Below are 22,341 nucleotides of genomic sequence, written 5' to 3'. Positions count from 1 at the left end.
AAGCCTCCCCACCCTCTCTGTAATGAGACAGCCAGAACTGTACACAACACTCCAAACACAGCCGAACCAAAGTCCCGTAAAACTGCATCGTGATCCTAACTTAATCCACGACATCGGTAGAGTTTCTGCCTCACAGCGCCAGAGACCCAGGTTTGATCCTGAGTACGGGTGCCGTCTGTATGGAGTTCCCACGTTTTCCCAGTGACGATGTGGGTTTACTCTGGGTGATTCGCTTTCCTCCCATACTTCAAAGACGTACAAGTTTATAATTTAATTGGCTTCCGCAAATTGTAAATCGTCCCCAGCGAGTCGGGTAGAACTCGTGTACAGGGTGATCGCTGGTCGGCCCGGACTCGATGGGCCGGCTTCCACTCGATATCTCTTGTTTAGTTAAGTTTAATATCATTAAACATTGTTTTGCGTCCTTCTCCAAGCAAATCATACCACACAGGATTACATCAGATAGGGCAAGAGAGTACAGAATGTCACGTTACGGCTACTGGGAAAGTTCAGATCAGACGAAAGTGCCAAGGGGCACAATGTGGTACATTGGGAGATCAAGAATTTAGTTCAAAGATAGACACAAAATGCTGGAGTAACTCAGCGGGTCAGGCAGCATCTCTGGAGAGAAGGGATGGGTGACAAGAAATTTAGAAGGATGAGAGATCTTATCGAAACATATACGATTATTAAGGGGTTGGACACGTTAGAGGCAGGAAACATGTTCCCAATGTTGGGGGAGTCCAGAACAAGGGGCAACAGTTTAAGAATAAGGGGTGGGCCATTTAGAACTGTGATGAGAAAAAACTTTTCAATCAGAGAGTTGTAAATCTGTGGAATTCTCTGCCTCAGAGGGCAGTGGAGGCCAATTCTCTGAATGCATTCAAGAGAGAGCTAGATAGAGCTCTTAAGGATAGCGGAGTCAGGGGGTATGGGGAGAAGGCAGGAACGGGGTACTGATTGAGAATGATCAGCCATGATCACATTGAATGGCGGTGCTGGCTCGAAGGGCCGAATGGCCTCCTCCTGCACCTATTGTCTATTGACGTTTCAGGTCGAGACCCTTCTTCAGACTAATGTCAGAAGAACGGGCGGGACAAAGATAGGATGTAGTCAGAGACAGGAAGACCAGTGGGAGAACTGGGAAGGGGAGGGGATAGAGAGGGGAAGCAGGGACTATCTGAAGTTAGAGAAGTCATGTTCATACCGCTGGGGTGTAAACTACCCAAGCAAAATATGAGATGCTGTTCCTCCACTTTGCGCTGGGCCTCACTCTGACAGTGGAGGAGGCCCAGGACAGAAAGGTCAGATTGGGAATGGGAGGGGGAGTTGAAGTGCTGAGCCACCAGGAGATCAGGTTGGTTAAGACAGACTGAGCGGAGGTGTTCAGCGAAAAGATCACTGAGTCTGCACTTGGTCTCTCCGAAGTAGAGAAGTTGACACTTGGAACAGCGGATACAGTAGATGAGGGTGGAGGAGGTGCAGGTGAATCTCTGCCTCACCTAGAAAGACTGTTTGGGATGGAATCGAGGGGGAAGTAAAGGGACAGGTGTTGCATCTCCTGCGGTTGCAGGGGAAGGTACCTGGGGAGGGGTGGTTTGGATGAGAATTTAATTCAGTGTAGTTTATTGTCACGTGTACGAAGATACAGTGAAAAACTTGTGGTTGCGTGCTCTCCAGCGGAAAGATTATACATGACCAAGTGGACCTGTTGTGCCCAAACCTCTCCTGCATTGGTGCAGCACCCTCTCCTCCCCCCTTCCCCCTCCCTCACCCCTCCCTTCCTTGGAGATAGATTTAAACTTTTAAATGTGAATAACTTAAAAAATATAACACCGATTTCAATGAAACTTCTTCCATTAGCACCAAAGGGACGACGGTGAGTAAGGTGGGCCTAAAATTGCCAGGCTATCGTGTACCGTTTTGGTTGTAGTTCAGGAACAAACAAACAAACAAACGAGAGTTTTAGTATATAGATATCTCGAAATGGAACATGTTATAAACAAACAGTAATAGTGCAAAGACAAACGCGATGCCCCCAAGTCAATGTTATTCAGAACCCATTTGGAGATTGTAGTGTTTAATAGCCTGACGTTTGTAAGGAAGAGGCTGCTCCTGAGCTGCTGGGTGACCGACCCGCTGAGTTCCTCCAGCACTTTGCTGGAGGTCCCCAACCTCCGTCTCCGCCCTCAGCGCCAGGTGGTGATGTTGGCGCTGTGCGGGCAGGCGGTCCAAGCCCGCACCATCCTCTGGTGGGCCAGCTGCTGCTGGCTGGGGCTGAGGTGGTGGATGACCATCAGGTACCTATAGTTGCACACCCTCCAGCTCACGTTGTGCTTGGCGAAGCGGGGACTGGCCAGCGGGGCGACGCCGGCCGCTTGGGCCAGGATCCCCACGTAGGCGTCCTCCACGGGAATGGGGCGGGTTGTGGCCGCCTCCTCCAGCAGGGCGTGCGCCACGTCCAGGCTCAGCACGTAGCCCACCCCGCTGGTGTAAGGAGGGTAGACCTCCCGGCCGTAGTCCCGCCAGGGCACGTACCACTTGCTGGACGGGTCGCGGATCACCTGCCTCCGCTCGGCCGGGAAGAGGGAGCCCGCGTAGAGGCCGGTCCGGACTGGGTTGTCCCGGACCAGGAAGCCGGGCAGCCGGTCGGTGTTGACGAAGCAGTCGTCGTCGGTCTTCAGCAGGTAGGCGGGGCGGCAGGCGGCGGCGGCCCACCTTAGGCCGTGCATCACCTTCAGGGTCAGGTTCCTGTAGGTGTCCAGGTAACCCCCCAGCAGCAGGTCACCGAACTCGCCCTGCTCCGCCCGGAGGAGGGCAGCCGCCTCCTCCCCCGCGGGGGGACGTCCGACTAGGAAGACCACCTGCCAGGAGAAGGGGCCGGGCAGCCGGCGTCGAGCCCAGGTGCCGCGGATGGCCTCCCGGCGCCCGGCGTTGGACGGGGCGGAGGTCACCAGCACCATCAGGTCCTGCCCAGGCCGGCAAGGCGGCGCCTCCCCCGCCCCGCTGAGCAGCCCCGCAAAGTCCACCCCCTCGATCTCCCCTCCCCGCCCCGGGGTCTCGACCCTCGCCCGTCCACCGGGCCTCCCAGGATCTCGGAAAACCAGGACGAGGAAGGCAGCAGAAGCCGGGAGCAAGGCCAAGACAAAAGCCTTCAAGCACGTTCTTAGCCTCATCGGTCCCATACCGTGCAATGAGAGGGGGCGACCGGTCACATCACAGTGGCCTGGAAGCTCATTTGAAGAGTTATATCTGGAGGCACAATCTTCAATCCTATCAACGCGGCCCGGGGGGGCCTGTAGTCATAGCACGACGGCTCTTAATAGTTCTTCGAAGAGAGCTGATATCCAGAGACACCGGTTTCAAACACCACCAACGATGGGAGTGGGCGTGGAGTGAGATGTATCCAACAGTGAGAGAGTCCAGGGCCAGAGACGGTAGTCTCAGAATAAAAGGATGCACCTTTCGTACGTGGTTGAGATGAGGAGGAATTTCTTCAGTCAGAGGGTGGCGAATCTGTGGAATTCGTTGCCGCAGGCGGCTGTGGAAGCCGTCATTGGGGATTTCGAATTCGTGATCAGTCCGGGTGTCAGGGGCTGAGGGGAGAAGGCAGGAGAATGGGGTTGAGAAGGAGTGATAGATCGTCCACGAATGAAAATGGCCGGTTAGGCTTGATGGGCCGAATGGCCTAATTCTGCTCCTGTAACCTACGAACAATGCAGCCGAGGAGAATGCATTTTAAGTGGCTGATAATTCAGTCGGAGAGTTCATTTCCAGGGGGTAAATATTTCAGTCCCACCTATGCAGTCACAAGAGGAAGATGCGACATATCTTCACGATCGCGGTTCACTTGAAGAGTTGCAATCCAAGAGGGCTAAGTTTCAGTCCCAAATCAGCTTGGAGGTCCGATCTAAGTAATTTTCGCGAAGGCTGGTAATAATGCATCATCACGAAGTCCTAGCAGGAATACGGAACCTTTGTCCTTGCCGGATAGTTGCCTCCTCAGTGTGGGGGCAAATATGGATGGACATTGAAGATTGAAGTAGCTGTAGCCGTCCAGTCTTTGGTCCGAGCCTCCACTCCAACTCGAGGAACCCCAAACGAGCCCGCATCCGAAGAAAGTTGGTCGACAAAATCCAGAGGAGGGAGCACTTATGCAAAGGAAAGGGAAAGTTTCATTTAGTTTCTAGACACAGTGCGGAAAGAGGCCCTTTCGGCCAAAGGTACTAGAGGAACAAGATGGACCACCCCATTGAAATCGCCTACACTGAAGTGTAGCACGCAAAGGAGCCATTTTAGTAAGCAAACCCAGCCGTTCGCCCTGCCTCTCGCAGTGTAATCAGCGTTGTGGGGGAACAGTATGTGTGATGATACCATTAAGATGCAGAATATATCTCTTCTACCGATTCACAGATTTTTGTCATTTTTCTTTTTAAACGTTTCTGCAAGTTTCTGCCTACCAAAATGGTGTCGTGACATACTACGGTTTTTAGGGTCGAGTGGTCTATCTTGTTCCTCTAGGTTCACCAGATTGATTCCTGGGATGGCAGGACTTTCATATGAAGAAAGACTGGATCGACTCGGCTTGTACTCGCTGGAATTTAGAAGATTGAGGGGGGATCTTATAGAAACTTACAAAATTCTTAAGGGGTTGGACAGGCTAGATGCAGGAAGATTGTTCCCGATGTTGGGGAAGTCCAGAACAAGGGGTCACAGTTTAAGGATAAGGGGGAAGTCTTTTAAGACCGAGATGAGAAAGTTTGTTTTCCACACAGAGAGTGGTGAATCTGTGGAATTCTCTGCCACAGAAGGTAGTTGAGGCCAGTTCATTGGCTATATTTAAGAGGGAGTTAGATGTGGCCCTTGTGGCTAAAGGAGTCAGGGGGTATGGAGAGAAGGCAGGTACAGGTTACTGAGCTGGATGATCAGCCATGGTCATATTGAATGGCGGTGCAGGCTCGAAGGGCCGAATGGCCTACTCCTGCACCTATTTTCTATGTTTCTATCTTTGCTTTCAGCCCATCGAGCCTGCGCCGACCAGCGATCCCCGTAATATTAATTAACACTGTCCCACACACACCAGGGACAATTTTTTTAACATATTTACCAAGCCAATTAACCAACAAAGCTGTACGTCTTTGGAGCGTGGGAGGAAAGCAGAGATCTCGGAGGTCACGGGAAGAACGTACAAACTCCGCACAGACAGCACCCATGGTCGGGATCGAACCCGCGTCTCCGGCGCTGTAAGTGCTGGAAGGCAATACCTTTACGCCACCGTACGGCCAAATAAAAGGTTATTGTTGTCAGCTTACTATTGTCACGATACAGTGAAAAACGTGGTTTTGCGTCCTATCCAGGCAAACCATACCATGCAGGAGAACGTCAGGTAGGGAGAGAGTGCAGAATATAACGTTACAGTTACAGATTTTTTTTTAAAGTGCAAGGGGCGCAATGAGGTAGATTGGGAGATCAGAAATTTAGTTCAGTTTATTGTCAATTGTACTGAGGGACAGCGAAAAACAAACAAACCTCCCTTCCATTGACTCCATTGAATTAACATTTTGTTCAAGATGGCCGCGCCGTTGTGTTTGGCTGCCTGCCACTGTATGTTTCTTTTTTTTCCTAGTCAGATGTGCAGCACTTTGGTCAACGTGGGTTGTTTTTAAATGTGCTATACAAATAAATTGACTTGACTTGACTTGACACCTCACGCTGCCTTGGCAAGGCCAGCAGCATAATCTAGGACCAGTCTCTCCTCTCCCATCAGGCAAGAGGTACAGAAGTGTGAAAACGCACACCTCCAGATTCAGGGGCAGTTTCTTCCCGACTGTTATCAGAGAACTGAACCATCCCATCACCAACTAGAGAGCGGTCCTGAGCTACCATCTACCTCATTGGAGACCCTCGGACTATCTTTGATCGGACTTTGCTGGACTTTATTTTGCACTAAACGTTATTATCCTGCATCTTTACACTGTGGACGGCTCGATTGTAATCATGTATTGTCTTTCCGCTGTTTGAATAATAGGCAACAAAAGCTTTTCTCAGTACCTCGGTACGTGTGACAATAAACTATAACGAAAGTAATGTGCGATCCAGTCCACTCCTGCAGAAGCTGCACTCTCCCAGTACCCTCCCCCACTCTCCCCCAGCACCCCCCCCCCCGCACACTCCCAGTACCCTCCCCACTCTCCCCCAGCACCATTCCCCACTCTCCCAGCACCCTTCCCCCACTCTCCCAGCACAATCCCCCAGCACCCTCCCTCCACACTCCCAGTACCCTCCCCGCACTCTCCCAGCACCCTCCCCGCACACTCCCAGTACCCTCCCCGCACTCTCCCAGCACACTCCCAGTACTCTCCCCGCACACTCCCAGCACCCTCCCCCACTCTCCCAGCACCCTCGCACACCCTCCCAGCACCCTCCCGCACTCTCCCAGTACCCTTCCCGCAGCTCCTTCCAGCAGAATCCGCACTCCCCCAGCACCCTCCCCCACACTCCCAGTACCCTCCCCGCACTCTCCCAGCACCCTCCCCCACTCTCCCAGCACCCTCCCCGCACTCTCCCAGCACCCTCCCCCACTCTCCCAGCACCCTCCCCGCACACTCCCAGTACCCTTCCCCGCTCTCCCAGTACCCTTCCCCGCTCTCCCAGCACCCTCCCCACTCTCCCAGCACCCTCCCCGCACACTCGCACACCCTCCCCCACACTCCCAGCACCCTCCCCCACTCTCCCAGTACCCTTCCCACAGCTCCTTCCAGCAGAATCCGCACTCCCCCAGCACCCTCCCCCCACACTCCCAGTACCCTCCCCCCCCACTCTCCCAGCACCCTCCCCCACACTCCCAGTACCCTCCCCACTCCCCCAATACCCTTCCCACAGCTCCTTCCAGCAGAAACCACACTCCCCCAGCATTGCTCTCACAGAATCCACACCCTCCCAGTGCCGCTCCCCACAGACATAGCAGGGTTTATAGGACGAGCTGCCAGGGGAAGTGGCTCAGGCTGGGACTGTCACAACGTTTACCAAACAGGTAGACGGGTGCGTGGATAGGGCAGGTTTGGAGGGATATGGACCAAACGTGGGCAGGTGGGACTAGTGTAGCTGGGACATTGTTGGGCCGAAGGGCCCGTTTCCACATGTATGACTCCCGCACTTTCCCAGCATCGCGCCCGCAGAACCCGCATATTCCCAGCTCCGCTCCCCGCACACTCCCAGCACCCTCCCCGCACAGTCCCAGCACCCTCCCCGCACCCCTCCTCCTCCCCGCACAGTCCCAGCACCGCTCCCCGCACACTCCCAGCACCCTCCCCGCACTGCTCCCGCAGAACCCGCACATTCCCAGCACCGCTCCCCGCACACTCCCCGCAAAATCCTTACCCTCCCAGCACCCCGCACACTCCCAGCATCGCCCCGCAGACCCACTTGCCCCACCTGCTCCTGCAGGAAGCCGCTGGGGGAGCGGCGACCAGCAACGTCTCCGCAAACTCACCAACTCTCCGCCCTTCCACCAACTCTCCGCAAACTCACCAACTCTCCGCTCTCTTCTCCTCCCCGATCGCAGTAGCTGCAGCCAACCAGTGGACCAGAGGACCGGGGCGGAGGCGGGTTCGCTGCCACCCTGGGCGCTGGGAACACACTGAGTCCACTGAGACCCAGCCTCAACTCACTTCAAATGAAAGTCACGCTCGGATTAAAGAAACCTATTGTCATGTTCCAGTCTCCCACAAAGCTGGGCTTTGACACTCCTGTCGCATACTTGCTTTGAAAGAATGGTGTTAGATTATTTTTTTTTAACTGGAATCTGATCTCAATTCTACACAGGCTGAATATTTTAGATTTGGGTTCGCTTTGTAAATAATCTCAGCACCGCCCTTCCGAAAAAAAAAGTATAACAACGCCAACCCACCGACAAATTCCACCACAAATTCACGAAGAAACCGCACGACAAACTCTGCAAACGCACTCAAACTCAGTTAAAATCGCTCAGGCAAGCCCCTACAAATGCCCAGAAACTCAAAGAAAGAAATAGACAATAGCCAGTCTGAAGAAGGGTCTCGACCCGAAACGTCACCCATTCCTTCTCTCCCGAGATGCTGCCTGACCCGCTGAGTTACTCCAGCATTTTGTGAATAAATCGATTTGTACCAGCATCTGCAGTTATTTTCTTATAAGAAAATATCAAACTCAGTTAAAAGGTTTAATTTCAGGTTTATTACTGTCACGTGTATCGAGGTACAGTGAAAAGCTTTCTTTTGTATGCTGTCCAAACAGATGGCATTCCTTGGCGGCAGTGGTAGAGTTGCTGTCTTGCAGCGCTTGCAGCGTCGGAGACCCGGGTTCGATCCGGACTACGGGTGCTGTCTGTACGGAGTTTGTACGTTCTCCCCGTGACCTGCCTGGGTTTTCTCCGAGATCTTCAGTTTCCTCCCACACTCCAAAGACGTACAGGTATGTAGGTTAATTGGCTCGATATATAAGTAAAAATTGTCCCTAGGATTGTGTGTAAGATAGTGCCTTTGTGCGGGGATCGCTGGTCGGTGCGGACTTGGTGGGCCAAAGGGCCTGTTTCTGCGCTGTAGACTGTGGAACAGCATCCCTCTCCCCATCAGAACTGCCCCCTCCATCGACTCCTTTAAGTCCAGGCACAAAACCTATTTCTACTCCCTAGCGTTTGAGGCCCTCTGAGGGGGTGTTGTGAATTGTTTATGTATGTGCTGTTATGTTTGTGTGCCATTGTATGTTCGTTCTTAGTACCTGAACTGACGTACAGCACTTTGGTCAACGTGGGTTGTTTTTAAATGTGCTGTACAAGTAAAATTAACTTGACTTGACTAAACTAAACTAAAAACTAAGGTCAATATATAATGCATAAATACAATCAAGTCAACCTCAAGTTCAGTAGGTGTAGCAAAGGGGAAGATACAGAGTGCAGAATATAGTTCTCAGCATTGTAGCGCATCAGTTCCACAGACAAAGTCCAATGTCCGCAATGGGGTAGAGGTGAATCGGACAGTACCCCAGCTTATGGAAGGACCGTTCAGAAGCCTGATAACAGAGGGGAGGAAGCTGTTCCTGAGTCTGGTGGTGCGCGCTTTCAAACTTCTGTACCTTCTGATGGACGGGAGCGGGGAGACGAAGGAATTTCCGTCTGAAGAAGGGTGTCCTCCTGAAATGTCGCCTATCCATGTTTTCCAAACATGCTGCCTGACCCGCTCAGTGTCTCCAGCACTTTGTGTCTATCAACATTAAGTTTGCGTTTCCTTCTCTCCACAGAAACTGTCTTGCTGGAACATTTTCTGCATTATTTACTTTAGTCTTTTAGCATTACTTTAGACTTTAGAGGTACAGTGTGGAAACATGACCCTTTGGCCCATCGAGTCCACGCTGACCATCGATCACGATACGATGCGATACGATAGAACTTTCTTTACCCCAGGAGGGAAATTGATCTGCCAACAGTCATAAATACACAGAATACATGAAACATGAAATTAAAGAGACGAGTGGAAAAGATTGGGGATGTGGAAAGATTGGGGGAGCGGGGGAGTCAGTCTCAGTCTCAGTCTATCCCACGACAGAAGGGGGAAGAGTTGTACGGTTTGATAGCCACAGGGTAGAAGGATCTCCTGTGGCGTTCTGTGCTGCATCTCGGTGGGACCAGTCTGTTGCTGAAGGTGCTCCTCAGGTTGACTAGTGTGTCATGGAGGGGGTGAGCTGTATTGTCCAGGATGCTCCGCAGTTTGAGGAGCACCCCCCCCCCTCCAAGACCACCTGTCATGAACCGAACTCCACCCCCAGCACGGCGCCAGCCTTCCTGATGAGTTTGTTGATCCTATTGGCGTCTGGGGCCTTCGCCCTTCTGCCCCAGCGCACGGCAGCGAAGCAGATGGCACTGGCTACCACCGGCTGATAGAACATCTACAGCATCTCACTGCAGACGTTGAAGGAACGGAGCTTTCTCAAAAGGTACAGCCGGCTCTGCTTGTACCGCGCCGACCAGCGATTCCCGTCCACTAACACTGACCTACACACGAGGGACAATGTATATATCTTTTTTACTGAAGCCAAATTAATCTACAATCCTGTACGTCTTTGTTGAGTGTGGGGGAAAACTGGAGCACCCGGAGAAAACCCACGCAGTCACAGGGAGAACGTACAAACTCCGTGCAGACAGCACCCCAGGTCAGGATTGAACCTAGGTCTCTGGCACTGTGAGGCAGCAACTCTACCGCTGCACCACCGTGCCACTGCTGGTAAACTCAGAAAACAAACATCAAACTCAGTTAAAACCCCTCGGGCAAATGTAGCAAATGCTGATAAGCTCAGAAAAAAAAGCTCAGCTGCAAGCAACTGGCAAAAAAACACTTTAGACAAACTTAAAAAAAACCTCTTATGCTTAATTAACGACCTTCAGACAAACCTAAGCAAATGCCCACAAATTCCAGGGAAAAAAAACACAAGCTCTGCAAAAGCACAACAAAAAGCTTCAGACAAACTCAGTAAAAGCTTACAAACTCCTCAGCACATGCCCACAGATTTCAGAAAAATAAAACCGAAAGACAAACTCTGCAAAAAGTCAATAAAAACTCCCCTCGAACTCAACTAAAAACCTGAGAAAAAACAGGAAGCTCCCAGAAGCAAAAAATACTCATGCTCTGTAAATTCCCTGCTAAAAAAACTCTAGACCAGCCAGTGGAAACCCAGAGAAAAGCTCAAGCATAAAGTTTCACACAAACTCTGCATCGACCCAGCTGAAACTACAAGACAAGTCCAGCATGAATTTGCCGACAAGTCCCAACACATTGAATACGTTGATGAAACCAAGCAACGCAGTCAGATAAAGCACAAAGACATTGCCGCACCCTGCCTGACCTGGCACGGAACGAGCGAGATGTTAGCATCAGGAAGGGGCCCCGAGTTGTTACAAAGGGTCAGTTGTACCGGGCCCTGGTGAGACCGCACCTGGAGTACTGTGTGCAGTTTTGGTCTCCAAATTTGAGGAAGGATGTTCTTGCTATGGAGGGCGTGCAGCGTAGGTTCACTAGGTTAATTCCCGGAATGGCGGGACTGTCGTATGTTGAAAGGCTGGAGCGATTGGGCTTGTATACACTGGAATTTAGACGGATGAGGGGGGATCTTATTGAAACATATAAGATAATTAGGGGATTGGACACATTAGAGGCAGATAACATGTTCCCAATGTTGGGGGAGTCCAGAACAAGGGGCCACAGTTTGAGAATAAGGGGTAGGCCATTTAGAACGGAGATGAGGAAGAACTTTTTCAGTCAGAGAGTGGTGAAGGTGTGGAATTCTCTGCCTCAGAGGGCAGTGGAGGCCAGTTCGTTGGATGCTTTCAAGAGAGAGCTGGATAGAGCTCTTAAGGATAGCGGAGTGAGGGGGTATGGGGAGAAGGCAGGAACGGGGTACTGATTGAGAGTGATCAGCCATGATCGCATTGAATGGCGGTGCTGGCTCGAAGGGCTGAATGGCCTACTCCTGCACCTATTGTCTATTGTCTATTGTCTATTGTCCCTACACAGGCAGCAGCGATTTGGTGGGGGGGGAGCAGGGGAGTCAAATGTTGCATTCCTAGGCGAGGACATCTCGGATGAGGCCTCTCGACTGGGGCCCAGCACACAGATATAATCGTGAAGAAGGCTCACCAGTGTCTCTCCGTACTTATCGGCGGCAGGACAATATGTGCAGGAGTAGGCCATTCGGCCCTTCGAGCCAGCACCGCCATTCAATGTGACCATGGCTGATCATTCTCAATCAGTACCCCGTTCCTGCCTTCTCCCCATACCCCCCTGACTCCGCTATCTTTAAGAGCTCTATCTAGACAATAGACAATAGACAATAGGTGCAGGAGTAGGCCATTCAGCCCTTCGAGCCAGCATCGCCATTCAATGCGATCATGGCTGATCACTCTCAATCAGTACCCCGTTCCTGCCTTCTCCCCATACCCCCTCACTCCGCTAGCCTTAAGAGCTCTATCCAGCTCTCTCTTGAAAGCATCCAACGAACTGACCTCCACTGCCTTCTGAGGCAGAGAATTCCACACCTTCACCACTCTACGACTGAAAAAGTTATTCCTCATCTCCGTTCTAAATGGCCTACCCCTTATTCTTAAACTGTGGCCCCTTGTTCTGGACTCCCCCAACATTGGGAACATGTTTCCTGCCTCTAATGTGTCCAATCCCCTAATTATCTTATATGTTTCAATAAGATCCCCCCTCATCCTTCTAAATTCCAGTGTATACAAGCCTAATTGCTCCAGCCTTTCAACATACGACAGTCCCGCCATTCCGGGAATTAACCTAGTGAACCTACGCTGCACGCCCTCAATAGCAAGAATGCTAACTCTTGAAAGCATCCAGAGAATTGGCCTCCACTGCATTCTGAGGCAGAGAATTCCACAGATTTACAACTTTCTGACTGAATTTTTTTCCCCTCATCTCCGTTCTAAATGTCCTACCCCTTATTCTTAAACTGTGGCTCCTGCCTCTGGACTCCCCCAACATTGGGAACATGTTTCCTGCCTCGAACGTGTCCAATCCCTTAATAATCTTATATGTTTCAATAAGATCCCCTCTCATCCTTCTAGATTCCTTTTCTGCATAGATGCTGCCCGACTCGCTGAGTTGCTCCAGCGTTTTGTGTCTATCTTCGGTGTAAACCAGCATCAGCAGTTCTTTCCTACGTATCCCGACTATTGTCGTAAATTGTCGTTACGGAGTTTGCACATTCTCCCTGTGGCTGCGTGGGTTTTCTCCGGGTGCTCCGGTTTCCTCCCACCCTCCAAAGACTTGTAAGTTCATTGGCTTTGGGTTAAAATTGTAAATTGTCCCTCGTGTGTGTAGGTGTGCGGGTATCGCTGGTCGGCATGGACTCGGTGGGCCGAAGGGCCTGTTTCCACGCTGTATCTCTAACGTCTAAAGTCTAAGTGATTCGGTACAGTCAACGAATATTGTATTAAACATCTGCAGATGCAACACGGAAAATACCCTGGCTGGTGGCATCACTGCCTGGTACGGGCAATTCCAACGCAAAGAACGCGAGGCCCGCGGAGGGTGTTGGACTCGGCCCGGTCCATCACGGGCACAGCCCTCCACAGCATCGGCAGCATCTACACCAGGCGCTGCCTCAAGATGGCGGCGTCTACCATCAAGGATCCCCACCACCCGGGCCTGTTAGCCCTCGTCTCACTGCTTCCGTCGGGCAGGAGGTACAGAAGCCTGAGGTTCCTCACCACCAGGTTCAGCAACAGCCGCTTCCCTGCAACCATCAGGTTCCTGAACTGACCCGTACCACCCTAATCCCACCTCAGCAACGGATCCCCACACACCACCTCTCGCACTGCCCCGTGGACAAGGCCGAAACAGGCCATTCAGCCCATCGAGTCCACTCCGCCATTCGATCATGGCTGATTGAACAAACATATAAGATCATTAAGAGATTGGACACATTGGAGACAGGAAACATGTTCCCAATGTTGGGGGAGTCCAGGACCAGGAGCCACAGTTTAAGAATAAGAGGCAGCCAATTGAGAACAGAGATGAGGAAAAAAAAATTCAGTCAGAGAGTTGTAAATCTGTGGAATTCTCTGCCTCAGAAGGCAGTGGAGGCCAATTCTCTGAATGCATTCAAGAGAGAGCTAGATAGAGCTCTTAAGGATAGCGGAGTCAGGGGGTATGGTGAGAAGGCAGGAACGGGGTACTGATTGAGAATGATCAGCCATGATCACATTGAATGGCGGTGCTGGCTCGAAGGGCTGAATGGCCTACTCCTGTATCTATTGTCTATTGTCTATTATCTGGTTTTCCCTCTCAATCCCATTCTCCTGCCTTTTCTGAAATCTTTCACATCCTTACCAATCAGAACCCATCAATCTCCATTTTAAAAATTGCCTGTGGCAATGAATTCCACAGATTCACCACCCCAGAGCTAAATAAATTCCCTCTCCGTTCCATTCTAAAGGTTATTGTTTCCTAATTGTGTTTTTACATTAATGGCCTTATTTTATTTCAGTCTTTTTCGTTTCACTGTCCTAAGTATAATTTATGTGTTCTTGTGTTTGGCTGAGTTTCTGTGCATGTGCCTTGGAATTATAGTCGTATCGTGTAGAAACAGGCCCTTCGGACCAACTTGCCCACGCTGACCACCATGCAATAGACAATAGACAATAGGTGCAGGAGTAGGCCATTCGGCCCTTCGAGCCAGCACCACCATTCAATGTGATCATGGCTGATCATTCTCAATCAGTACCCCGTTCCTGCCTTCTCCCCATACCCCCTGACTCCGCTATCCTTAAGAGCTCTATCTAGTTCTCTCTTGAATGCATTCAGAGACTTGGCCTCCACTGCCTTCTGAGGCAGAGAATTCCACAGATTCACAACTCTCTGACTGAAAACGTTTTTCCTCATCTCCGTTCTAAATGGCCTACCCCTTATTCTTAAAATGTCGCCCCTGGTTCTGGACTCCCCCAACATTGGGAACATGTTTCCTGCCTCTAACGTGTCCAACCCCTTAATAATCTTATATGTTTCGATAAGATCCCCTCTCATCCTTCTAAATTCCAGTGTATACAAGCCTAGCCGCTCCAGTCTTTCAACATACGACAGTCCTGCCATTCCGGGAATTAACCTGGTAAACCTATGCTGCACGCCCTCAATAGCAAGAATGTCCTTCCTCAAATTTGGAGACCAAAACTGCACACAGTACTCCAGTTGCGGTCTCATTATGGCCCTATACAACTGCCTAATCTAAATTATTCTCATCTGCCCGTGCTTAACGTTGTGATAGTACCTGCCCCAACTATCTTCTCTGGCAGCTCGTTCCATGCACCCACCACCCTCTGTGTAATAAAGTTACCTCTCAGGTACCTGCTAAATCTTTCCCCCCTCACCTTAAACCTATGTCCTCTGGTTCTCAATTCCCCTACTCTGGGCAAAAGACTCTGTGCATTTACCCGCTCTATTCCTATCATGATCTTGTACACCTCTATAAGATCATCCCTCATCCAATTCAAGGGTTAAAGTCCGAGGCTGCTCAACCTGTCCCTGTAGCTCAGGTCCTCGAGTCCTGGCAACATCTTCGCAAATCTTCTCTGCACTCTTTCCAGCTTGACAACATCTTTCCTATAACATGGTGACCAAAACTGAACACAATACTCTAAATGTGGCCTCACTCTAAATGTGTCTTATGCAACTGTAACATGACCTCCCAACTTCCATATTTAATACTCTGACTGGTGACAGCCAGTCACCAAAGTGCAGAAATCCTTTTTTGACCACCTGTGATGCCACGTCCAAGGAAATATGTACCTGCACTCCTAGATCTATCTGTTCGACAACACTCTCCAGAGCCCTGCCATTCACTGTGTAGATCCTGCTCTTGTTAGACTATCCACAATGCAACACCTTGCACTTCTCTGTATTAAATCCCATCAACCAATCCTCAGCACACCTGCCCAGGTACATTTTCATTACATACGACAATTAAATACTCTTGACTTCTCACTCTCCTGGCTCAATTCCCCCTCGATCTTTCAAACATTTTATAGGGCGGCACGATGGCTCCCCGATAGTGTTGCTGCCTTACAGCACCAGAGACCCGGGTTCGATCCAGACTCCGGGTGCTGTCTGTGTGAAGTTTGTACGTTCTCCCCGTGACCTGCGTGGGTTTTCTCCAGGTGCTCCGGTTTCCTCTCACACTCCAAAGATGTACAAGTTTAAAAGGTTAATTGGGTTTGTAAAATTGTAAAAATTGTCCCTAGTGTGCGGGGATTGCTGCTCAGCGCTGACTCAGTGGGCCGAAGGGCCTGTCTGCATGCTGTCTCTAAAGTCCGGCTCCTATTTTCCTGAATGACTTTGTCTCTGAGAGTGCACCACTCCCTCCGCACAATCCTGAGTGATCAAGTAACTGCAGATGCTGGTTCAAATTGACAGTATTCACAAAATGCTGGAGTAACTCAGCGGGCCAGGCAGCATCGCAGGAGAGAAGGAATGGGTAACTTTTCGTCACCCATTCCTTCTCTCCTGAGATGCTGCCTGACCCACTGAGTTACTCCAGCATTTTGTGTCTACCTGAGTGATCAAGTGCTCCAGTGCCTGGTGTGAAAGACCTACTGGGCAAGCTTTTACACTTTTTAACAGGTACCAAGGGACTGGAAAGTGACACCTGTTCAGCTTGATATCACAGCGCCACAGATTACATTCCAGGAAGGCTCAAGTCACAGATGGAACTAGACCAAGTGGACCAGTTGGGCCCAAACCTCTCCTGCATTGGTGCAGCACTCTCTCCTACCCCCCTCCCCCCTACCCCCCCTCCCCTCCCCCTCCGCCCCCTCCCCTCCACCCCTCCCCCTCTCTCCCCCTTCCCCTCCCCCTCACTCCAATCCCCTCAACCCCCTTTATCCTCCTCCTCCCTCCCTCCCTCCTCCCTCCCTCCCTCTCCCCCTCCCTCCCACCTTCCTCCCCCCTCCCTCCCTAGGAGATAGATTTACCCTTTAAAATGTGAATAACTTAAAAAATATAACACCGATTTCAATGAAACTTCTTCCATTAGCACCAAACGGACGACGGTGAGTAAGGTGGGCCTAAAATTGTCGTGCTATCGTGTACCGTTTTGGCTGTAGTTCAGGAACAAACAAATAAACAAATGAGAGTTTTAGTATATACATAGGTGAACATTGTGCTAAAGAAACCTATTCAAAATCTTCCATGTATTAAAGGCAATAATTAGTAGGCAGTTCACATGTAAGGAAATCTAGCCGTGACCAGCAAAATGTATTGAATTCTTTAAGCATCTGAGGGACTTAATGGAGAGGATAATGCGTTGGGTGTTGTATATCTTGACTTTCAAAAGCCATTGATAAAATACCTCGCCAGGGACTTGCGGCTAGAGTGGAAGCTGCAGAGATAAAGGGGGCTGTAAATTGGATAATGAATAGGTTAAATAAAAGGCTGCAAAGCCCGGGGATCAATTGCACTTGTTTTAATTGGACAGCTGCAGCTCGAGCAAGCTTTTTGTTGCAGTGGGTAATATGTCACTGCTTGCAGAAATGGCCCTTGCTCTGCCTGAAAACCTCGATAGTGGAGAATGCAGAGAGCCAGATAAAATTCACTGCATTAAAGCAAGCCATGCAGGCCGTTTGGCCCATGCTTCACATTCACCTCCTCCGACGCTTCAATTCTCTTTGATCAATATATCTTTGATATTGGTATGGGTTTAGTACTACTGTTTTACTTGCTTTATAGACTTCTAGAGATATAGTGTGGAAAGAGGCCCTTCGGCCCACTGGGTCCAAGCCGACCAGCAATCACCCCAATCAGGGGTGCGCCGACAACAAATCAGGGTTTCTGGGGAGAAGGCAGGAGAATGGGGTTGAGAGGGAAAGATAGATCAGCGATGATTTGAATGGCGGAGTTGACTTGATGGGCCGAATGGCCTTATTCTGTTCCTAATGAACTTATGAACCTTGTACATTGGCACTATCCTACACACTAGGAACAATTTACAGAAGCCAATTATTAAACCTACAAACCTGTACATCTTGAGTATGGGAGGAAACCAGAGCACCTGGAGAAAACCCACGCGGTCAGAGGAAGAACGTGCAACTCCACCCAGACAGGATCAAACCCGGGTCTCTGGGGCTTTAAGGCGGCAACTCTACCACTGTTGGCATGTTAGTTTTTATTTAGTTTATTGTCACGTGTAATGAGGTACAGTGAAAAGTTCATGTGTACCAAGATACAGTGAGAAACATTGTTTGCACGCCATCCAAACAAATCATACTATATAGATACTTACGTAATAGTTACGTCCCGTGGACCCTTGCGCAAATCAGGTGTTATGTAAGTCAGAAATGGTCGTGTTTCTGCGCACATGTAAATTTACTGTTTGATGAGGAGACCACGGGGGAGCTCCGAGGTGGAGACCAACCACGGGGGAGCTCCGAGGTGGAGACCATGGGGAGCTCCGAAGTGGAGACCAACCACGGGGGAGCTCCGAGGTGGAGACCACGGGGGAGCTCCGAGATGACCACGGGGGAGCTCCGAGATGACCACGGGGGAGCTCAGAGGTGGAGACTAACCACGGGGGAGCTCCGAGGTGGAGACCAACCACGGGGGAGCTCCGAGGTGGAGACCAACCACGGGGGAGCTCTGAGGTGGAGACCACGGGGGAACTGTGACGCTGATACCACGGAGGGATCTCTGACATGGAGACCACGGGGGAGCTCTGATGTGGGGACCACGAGGCAGCTCCGAGGTGGGGTCCTAGTGGCAGCTCCGAGGTGGAGACCATGGGAGAGCTCCAAGATGGAGACCAAATGGACGTCAGTGAGCTTATAGAATTGCTTACATAGGTGCGAGTTTACATAAGTGGCCTAGTACGCAGGTCGGGGAATTCCTGTACATGAGTATAATCAAGCCACATAAAACAAGGAGTGCAAAGAGAAAAAGAATACCAGAGATCGAGAGATCGGGAGATCGGGAGATCGGGACTATCTGACGGGAGGTCCGTTCAGTTGTCCGATAACAGCGGGAAACAAGCTGTTCCTGAACCTGGTGGTGCGCGCTTTGAAGCTTTTCTACCTTCTGCCGACGTGGGAGGGGAGAAGACGGAAATGGCTGACATGGACATGGTGGGCCGAAGGGCCTATTTCTTTGTTGTATGGCCTCTGACAGCCAGCAAAGGTGAAATAATTCAAGTCAGAGACCAGAAGAGGGCAATGCTGAGGTTGCTGGACTTCAGGAATAGAGGGAGATGCTGACGTGTGTTAATTGATGCTTGGGCATTGCACTGTTCATCCCAGACTGTACCAGATATATGTCATCATAATCTGAATGTTCTGGGAAATATTAATCCTGTTATGGTTTAAAAAAAACACCAAAGCACTAGATAGAACCAAGGTCATTTAGCTAGACTGACAAAATTAAAATCACAGAATAGGGAAATTATGTGGGTCATAGTCAAAACATTTGTTCAGGAACAATTGAAAACGTGTTCAGAACTGGTTATTTCATAGACCATAGATGGGTGGCACGGTGGCGCAGCTGTAGAGTTGCTGCCTCACAAAGCCGGAGACCCGGGTTCGATCCTGACTACGGGTGCTGTCTGTACATAGTTTACACGTTCTCCCTGTGACCTGCATGGGTTTTCTCTGAGATCTTCGATTTCCTCTCACACTCCAAAGACGTGCAGGTTTGTAGGTTAATTGGCTTGGTATAAGTGTAAAATGTCCCTAGTGTGTGTAGGGTGGTGTCAATGTGCGGGGTTCGCTGGTCGACGAGGACTCGGTGGGCCGAAGGGTCTGTTTCCACGCTGTATCTCTAAACCTAAACCATTTGCCAATTTGGAGATTGAGCAGTGTGAACAGTAACAAATATATATATATATTAAAATAATTCTATGGTGGTTTAGTTTGGAAGATTAGGATAAGAAGATTCAACTGTTAACTGCTATCATGTTACAGTGTCACTCCAAATGAAAGACACATGACAGGTCTGGAGCAAGCCGAAGAAGGGTTCTGACTCAAACTGATTCCCGTCCATTTTCTTCACAGATGCTGGCAAGCATTTGTGGCGCAGTGGGTAGAGCTGCTGCCTCACAGCGCCAGAGACACAGGTTCAACCCTGACCTTGGGTGCTGTCCAGGTTCAGGAGCAGTTTCTACCCTACAACCATCAGTCTATTAAACACGGCAACGTCCAAATAGGCCCCGAACCACATAGGCTTTCTTGGCATTATTTTTTACTTTGTACCATTATTCTTTATTTATTTGTCTGTTTTTTAAATCGATATATATTGAACTTTTTGTTGTTGTTTATTATAGGTTTCGCAGAGTACCATGTTTATATGTCTGTGATGCTGCTGAAATTACTTACTTACTTACTTACTGCCCATTATGCCCCCTGGCACGTAGGGCAACAACAAAGATCCTCATCAGTAGTGTTGATTCCTTCAGTTGTTGACAACCAGAAAGCACTTGATTTAAGGCGTTGGGAAAAGAACCAAAGCATAATGAGAATTGTGCCTTTAAAAATCAGTCGATGGGATTCACTGCTTGGAAGGGTAGCGGAGTTCCACCCAAAGGAGAATTGGTGATTGATACAAAAAATGTGCTTATTTATACATCTCCGCCATTTCCTCTGGCGCCAGGAATAAAATTCCCTCCTTGAGTGCACCTATGTTGAGTAGTCCAAGGAAGGGTCCCAATGATTCATTTCAATGGTTCTTTATTATCAAAGATAGACTCAAAGTGCTGGAGTGACTTAGCCGGTCAGGCAGCATCTTTGGAAAAAAAGGATGGGTCACGTTTCGGGTCGGGACCCTTCTTCAGACTGAAAGTAAGAAGGTCGGGGTGGGGGGGAGGTGAAGAGCTGGAGGCGAGAAAAGAGAATCACATGTACAGGCATACAGTGAAATTCTTTTCTGCATTAAATAGACAATAGACAATAGGTGCAGGAGGAGGCCATTTGGCCCTTCGAGCCAGCGCCGCCATTCACTGTGATTATGGCTGATCATTCACAATCAGTACCCTGTTCCTGCCCTCTCTCCATTCCCCCTGACTCCGCTATCATTAAGAGCTCTAACTCTCTCTTGAAAGCATCCAGAGAATTGGCCTCCACTGCCTTCTGAGGCAAAGAATTCCACAGATTTACAACTCTCTGAGTGAAAACGTTTTTCCTCATCTCCATTCTAAATGGCCTACCCCTTATTCTTAAACTGAAGAAGGGTCCTGACCCCAAACATCACCAAATCGCGTTCTCCAGAGATGCTGCCTGACCTGCTGAGTTACGCTAGCACTTTGTGTCTTTCTGTGTTCACCAGCGTCTGCAGTTCCTTGTTTCCACAAAAAAAAGTTTTTGTTCACGTTGGTCATCTTGCATAGGGGGGACAGCATATTCAGATTACAGGGCGGGACGTTATCATATATGCAGGTGACGGGGCGTGTTGGGACGGCGGGTGTTGCGTCGTATCCAGGGGGCAAGGCGGGGATAATGCAATATCCAGGTGACGGGGCGGGGCTGCTTAAGAAATGCGCGGGGCGATGAGTTATACAGGTGGCGGGGCGACGATTACTCAACCGCCGGGGGGCGTGCGAGTATTATGCGACATCCATGTTGCGGGGCGTGCGTTAATGCGGTATCCAGAGGATGGGGCGACTTGTCCTGCAGGTGCGGCCTGTGTCACCTGTCGGAGCCTCTCAAAGCCACCACAAAGTTTACTAATCGACAGGAGAGGGCGGAACTAAGCGACAGTGGACCCGAGGGAGAGGGGGGGGAAGAGGGGGGGAAGAGGGGGGGAAGAGAGGGAAGGGAGGGAAGGGAGGGAAGGGAGGGAAGGGGGGAGAGATAAAAGGGCCCAGGCTTTAAATGGCGGCCGGAGCGACGAATTGGGCCTCAGGGGCACGTTATCAAAAGATCCCAGCCAAGGACTGGAGCGAGGAGGAGGAAGAAAACGAAAAAGAAAAGGAACAGGAACAGGAACAGGTGTCCATTTATCTGCACACGTAAGTAGTTGTTGCTGAAATAACCAAACAAAAAAAAATGGTCATGGGCTTTAAATTGTTACAAAAGGGACAAACCTTCCTGGACCTTAAACTTTCACCGCTTCAGTTACTCCCTCTTCTCCCTTCTCCCATCAGGCAAGGGATACAGAAGTCTGAGAATGCACAACTCCCAATACAGGGACAGTTTCTTATCAGGCACCTGATCCATCCAATAGAGAGCAGTCCTGACCTCCCATCACCCTCATTGGAGTTTAGTTTAGAGATACAACGTGGAAGCAGGCCCTTTGGCCCACTGAGTCCGTGTCAGCCATCACTCCCCGCACATTAACACTACCCTACACACGCTAGGGACAATTTTGCATTCATACCAAGCCAATTAACCTATGGAAAAAGCCGGAACGGGGTACTGGTTTTGGATGATCAGCCATGATCATATTGAATGGCGGTGCTGGCTCAAAGGGCCGAATGGCCTACTCCTTCACCTATTTTCTATGTTTCTAAACCTGTACGTCTTTGGAGTGTGGGAGAAAACCGAAGATCTCGGAGAAACCCCGCACAGATCACGGGTAGAATGTACAAACTACATGCAGACAGCTCCCGTAGTCAGGATTGAACCTGGGTCTGGCACTGTAAGGCAGCAACTTGACTGCTGTGCCGCTGGAGACCCTCAGACTATCTTTAATCGGACACTACTGAACTTTATCTTGTGCTAAAGATATTCCCTTTATCCTGTATCTGTATATTTTGGACAGCTTGATTGTAATCATGTATAGTCTTTCCGCTGACTGGATAACATACAACAATAAAGCTTTTCACTGTGCC

At 50.1% G+C, this 22,341-nt stretch overlaps 2 protein-coding genes across 5 annotated transcripts in view; one reads left to right on the top strand and one right to left on the bottom strand.

The window, feature by feature from the left end:
- Positions 1 to 1,985: 1,985 nt before the first annotated feature.
- On the bottom strand, positions 1,986 to 7,634 carry LOC144592306 (beta-1,3-galactosyltransferase 5-like). 4 transcript variants are annotated; one of them, XM_078396835.1, is made up of 2 exons: positions 7,531 to 7,634; positions 1,986 to 4,151 (listed from the first exon to the last, which is right to left on the bottom strand). In XM_078396835.1, exon 2 carries the CDS (start codon positions 3,183 to 3,185, stop codon positions 2,190 to 2,192), a length of 996 nt encoding a protein of 331 aa, XP_078252961.1. In that variant the 5' UTR covers positions 3,186 to 4,151; positions 7,531 to 7,634; the 3' UTR covers positions 1,986 to 2,189. The 4 variants fall into 4 exon arrangements, with proteins under 4 accessions (XP_078252961.1, XP_078252958.1, XP_078252959.1 ...); XM_078396832.1 differs by having other exon boundaries at positions 7,493 to 7,556; XM_078396833.1 differs by lacking the exon at positions 7,531 to 7,634 and adding an exon at positions 7,435 to 7,513.
- A 13,736-nt stretch (positions 7,635 to 21,370) lies between these two features.
- Positions 21,371 to 22,341, top strand: part of ggt6 (gamma-glutamyltransferase 6) — an 87,118-nt gene continuing 86,147 nt past the window's right edge. Inside the window, exon 1 of the mRNA XM_078396831.1 lies at positions 21,371 to 21,519. Coding sequence (XP_078252957.1) covers positions 21,383 to 21,519 — 137 coding nt within the window. The 5' untranslated portion in view covers positions 21,371 to 21,382. The remainder of the gene's footprint in view (positions 21,520 to 22,341) is intronic.

Source organism: Rhinoraja longicauda, chromosome 3 (assembly GCF_053455715.1).
Source record: "Rhinoraja longicauda isolate Sanriku21f chromosome 3, sRhiLon1.1, whole genome shotgun sequence".
In the NCBI taxonomy this organism is placed as follows: Eukaryota; Metazoa; Chordata; class Chondrichthyes; order Rajiformes; family Arhynchobatidae; genus Rhinoraja; species Rhinoraja longicauda.
The sequence above is the reverse complement of the archived record's forward strand: the minus strand, read 5'-3'. Positions and strand labels throughout refer to the sequence as shown.

Excerpts from the sequence above, each read along its gene's own strand:
- LOC144592306 (XM_078396835.1), bottom strand. The coding sequence starts at position 3,185 with ATGGGACCGATGAGGCTAAGAACGTGCTTGAAGGCTTTTGTCTTGGCC.